Genomic DNA, 3,445 nt, shown 5'->3' with positions numbered 1-3,445 from the left:
ACTAACACGACCAAAGTAGGCGCATAATAGACAAGACTAGGAGCTGCTAACCACTTCTACACAATGGCATTAATAAGATTAACCTGGGCAATTAGCCGGTGCAGCAGAGATCAAGCCTAAATCTAGGGCCTTTCTAAAAAGCCCACTAATGGAAAGGATTACGTTAATTTCATTAATTCTCAATACACAGACTCGGGCTGCTTTCACTCCTTTGTGTAACCCCCACCTCTTCCCCACCAAAAAAGGGGAGAAAAAAAAATCAAATCTGGTTTTGTTTGTCATCTGCATATTACCAGGAACTAAATCCAGGATGACGTCGCCTGGGTATAAAAAAGGGAAGAGGTTCAGATGGATTATACTCCGAGCAGCCCTCTGGGTTGAGATCAGTAAACAGGCGAGAGTTGAGGGGGGAAAGTTCCAGGGGTGGATCCTGCGCACACGCACACACACCGCACACGCGCGCACAGACACACAAGCACACTCTGCCCGCAAGCTGCCCTCGGAAAAGGCTCTTTTATTTTCGCTCCGATTCCTTTTTCAAATTTATCCGAAAAGTTTCGATTTCGCGTCCTTCCAGCCTCTTCCCCCCCCCTTCCCCGGCCACCACCTACCCTCCCTCCCGCCCTCCTCCCTCCCTCCCCCGGCCGGTCCCCGCCGCCCTGCCCCGCACGCTTTGGGGCATGCCTGTGAGCATGTTCAGCATCGACAATATCCTGGCGGCCAGACCTCGCTGCAAGGACTCGGTGCTGCTGCCCCCGAGCGCCGCGCCCGTCGTCTTCCCCAGCCTCCACGGGGACTCGCTCTACGGCAGCGCCTCCGACTACGGCGGATTTTACTCCCGGGCGGTGGCTCCCGCCTCCGCGCTGCCGCCGGCCGTCACTGGATCTCGGCTCGGCTACAACAACTACTACTACGGGCAGCTGCATGTGCCCGCGTCCCCCGTGGGCCCTTCGTGCTGCGGGGCCGTGCCGCCGCTGGGCGCTCAGCAGTGTTCCTGCGTGCCCCCCACAGGTAAGGCAGCCCCCGTGGGACGGGACGGGCCGGGATGGGACGGGCCGGGCCCCCTTTGTTCCGCAGCCCGGGGCCCGAGCGGTGACGGGGAGCTGGCGGCCGCAGGAGAGCGGCCGGGCGGCGGGAGGGGGCAATTTCTGTTCGGGACGGGACAGGAGTGGGGGAAAGCAGCGATCTCATGCAAAGCCTATCGTCGACTCGTCTGTCTGTCCGTAGGTTACGAGGGCACTGGGTCAGTCTTGATGTCCCCTGTTCCCCATCAGATGTTGCCCTACATGAACGTGGGCACTTTGTCCCGGACGGAGCTGCAGTTACTGAACCAGCTGCACTGCAGGAGAAAAAGGCGGCACCGGACTATCTTCACTGACGAGCAGCTGGAAGCGCTGGAAAACCTCTTCCAGGAAACTAAATACCCAGACGTGGGCACGAGGGAACAGCTGGCCAGAAGGGTGCACTTAAGAGAGGAAAAAGTGGAGGTACTTTGCTTTCTTTTTCCTTCTTCAACCCTCCCATTCGCACTCAAACGCGCCCGAGCCGGATGTATCGCGGTGCGGCTCCAGCCGGGCTCTGCCAGCGGACCCGCTTTGCGGGGGCAGAGGAAAGTTCTTTATTCTTTCCAAGTGCCCTTCCGAGCCTGTCCCAGGGCTGTGAGGGATTGTCGGCCGGCGGCTGTGCCTCCCGAAGGCGCCCGGCCGGTCCCACCCGAGCGGCTGCTTCCCCGCCTCCCTCCGTCTGTCTGTCCGTCCGTCTGTCCCAGCGCGGCCGCCCACACCGGCCCCGGCAGGGTTCCTGAGGGGCTGAGGTCAGCTGCGGGTTTGCATAGTTTTATTTTTATTTTTCCCTCTAATAATTTAATTTCTTAACGCAACAGGTTTGGTTCAAAAACCGCCGGGCGAAGTGGAGGAGGCAAAAGCGATCGTCTTCGGAGGAATCAGAAAACGCACAAAAGTGGAATAAAGCGTCTAAAACGTCACCGGAGAAGAGACAAGAGGACGGGAAAAGCGACTTGGACTCTGACAGCTGATACTTCTAAGTGGGGGGGACATTTCCCGTGGACTGTCGGATACGCTCCAGAGGATGCTACTAATCTTGCACAAGATCTGCCTTGTTGGAGGGGGAAAATATCTGTATATAATGTACAATGCCCCGAGCTAATTCCGTGTAAATAAAATGTGTTGCGGAGGTGTTGCACAGGTAGACGGCGGCGCGTTTGTTCACTCTGCGCCGCGGGGAGAGGGAGACGAGCGGGACAAGGGAGCGGGGAGCGGTGGTGCGCGGATCCCGGGGAGCAGGGCGGCCTCGCCGGGCAGTCCCGCGTTGGGGGGCGGTGTCGGGGTGAGAGCCGGCGGAGCGCAGCGCTGGCGGGCCCGCTCTCCGCAGCCCGGGCAGCGATGGTGGGTCTCGCACCGGGGGGAAGCGGCCGAGGCCCAGCCAGGCAGCCCGGTACGGGATCAGCCCGGTAGGAGCCCGAGGAGGCCGGGAGCGAGTCCCGTTCTCCGCCCCGGGGCCGCCCGCGGCAGTCCGGCCCCGCTCGCTTCTCCCGGCCGGGAGCGCCCCGGCTCTCCCGCCCCGGCTGCCCCCGCCTCGGCCACCGAGCCCTTGGGAACGCCAGCGGGCCAAGCAAACCCGGCCCCACACTTGTTGGCTCTGCCCCGTCTCCCTGCGCTTTCCCCATCTCCCTGCGGCTGAGCCTTGTTGGGTTTCCAAAGGGTTCGTCTTTGACCCTCGTGTAGAAAAGCTGTCTCTCTTCGGCGGAGTTTAAAGTTGTTGTTAATAAATTTTAGACATTATCAGATGGATTGCACGTGAGGGGAGTATGAGCCCTTGTGTGCTGCTTTTTTTCAGGTGTTTCAGAGGAAGTTGCTAATGGAAGTTTTCTCCCCTTTGAGGCAGCACCTTTGCAATTACGAAAGCGGTGACAGCCTGGTCTCGTTTTACTCTTCCCTCTGCGAGGGCCTCGTAGTTGAGACGTCTATTCCCTCTTTAAAATTCACGTTCGTTTTCCTTTTGCTATTTTCCCTGTGACTCTCCAGCTCAGAGCTTATCATTTCAGAGAGGAGCCACGGCAGCTTCCCCATGGTGTTGTGTTTAGGAAGATCTCCTTCTCTCTCGTTGTTTAAAAGACTGTTCATAAAGTTAAAACAAATAACCTGAAAGTGTAAAGCCAATTCAGACGATCTCTGGCCCGAAAACTTCAGGCTGTGCCTTTCATTCAAAGTTAAGTGGTAGTGAGCTGATTTTTCTTAATTATGTCAAATGCCTACACCCACCTGTATCTATTAAATCTCACCTAGTTTAGACCAATTGTTTTTTCAAATACGCTCATCATTACTTCAAGTGACACAAGAAAGCATCAGCTGCTGTGTTGCTTGCCTTTTTCCTATTTTTTCGTGATGTATCCATGTTTTTGTGGGTGTTATAACACGGTGCATAC

At 57.1% G+C, this 3,445-nt stretch overlaps 1 protein-coding gene across 1 annotated transcript; it reads left to right on the top strand.

The window, feature by feature from the left end:
• Nucleotides 1-413: 413 nt before the first annotated feature.
• Nucleotides 414-2,202, top strand: GSC (goosecoid homeobox). The gene is made up of 3 exons (XM_059474811.1): nt 414-1,011; nt 1,228-1,487; nt 1,883-2,202. Exons 1-3 carry the CDS (start codon nt 681-683, stop codon nt 2,033-2,035), a joined length of 744 nt encoding a protein of 247 aa, XP_059330794.1. The 5' UTR covers nt 414-680; the 3' UTR covers nt 2,036-2,202.
• The last annotated feature ends 1,243 nt before the right edge of the window (nt 2,203-3,445 follow it).

This window comes from Ammospiza nelsoni, chromosome 6 (genome assembly GCF_027579445.1).
Source record: "Ammospiza nelsoni isolate bAmmNel1 chromosome 6, bAmmNel1.pri, whole genome shotgun sequence".
Taxonomy (NCBI): domain Eukaryota; kingdom Metazoa; phylum Chordata; class Aves; order Passeriformes; family Passerellidae; genus Ammospiza; species Ammospiza nelsoni.
This window is presented reverse-complemented; position numbering and strand designations above follow the sequence as displayed.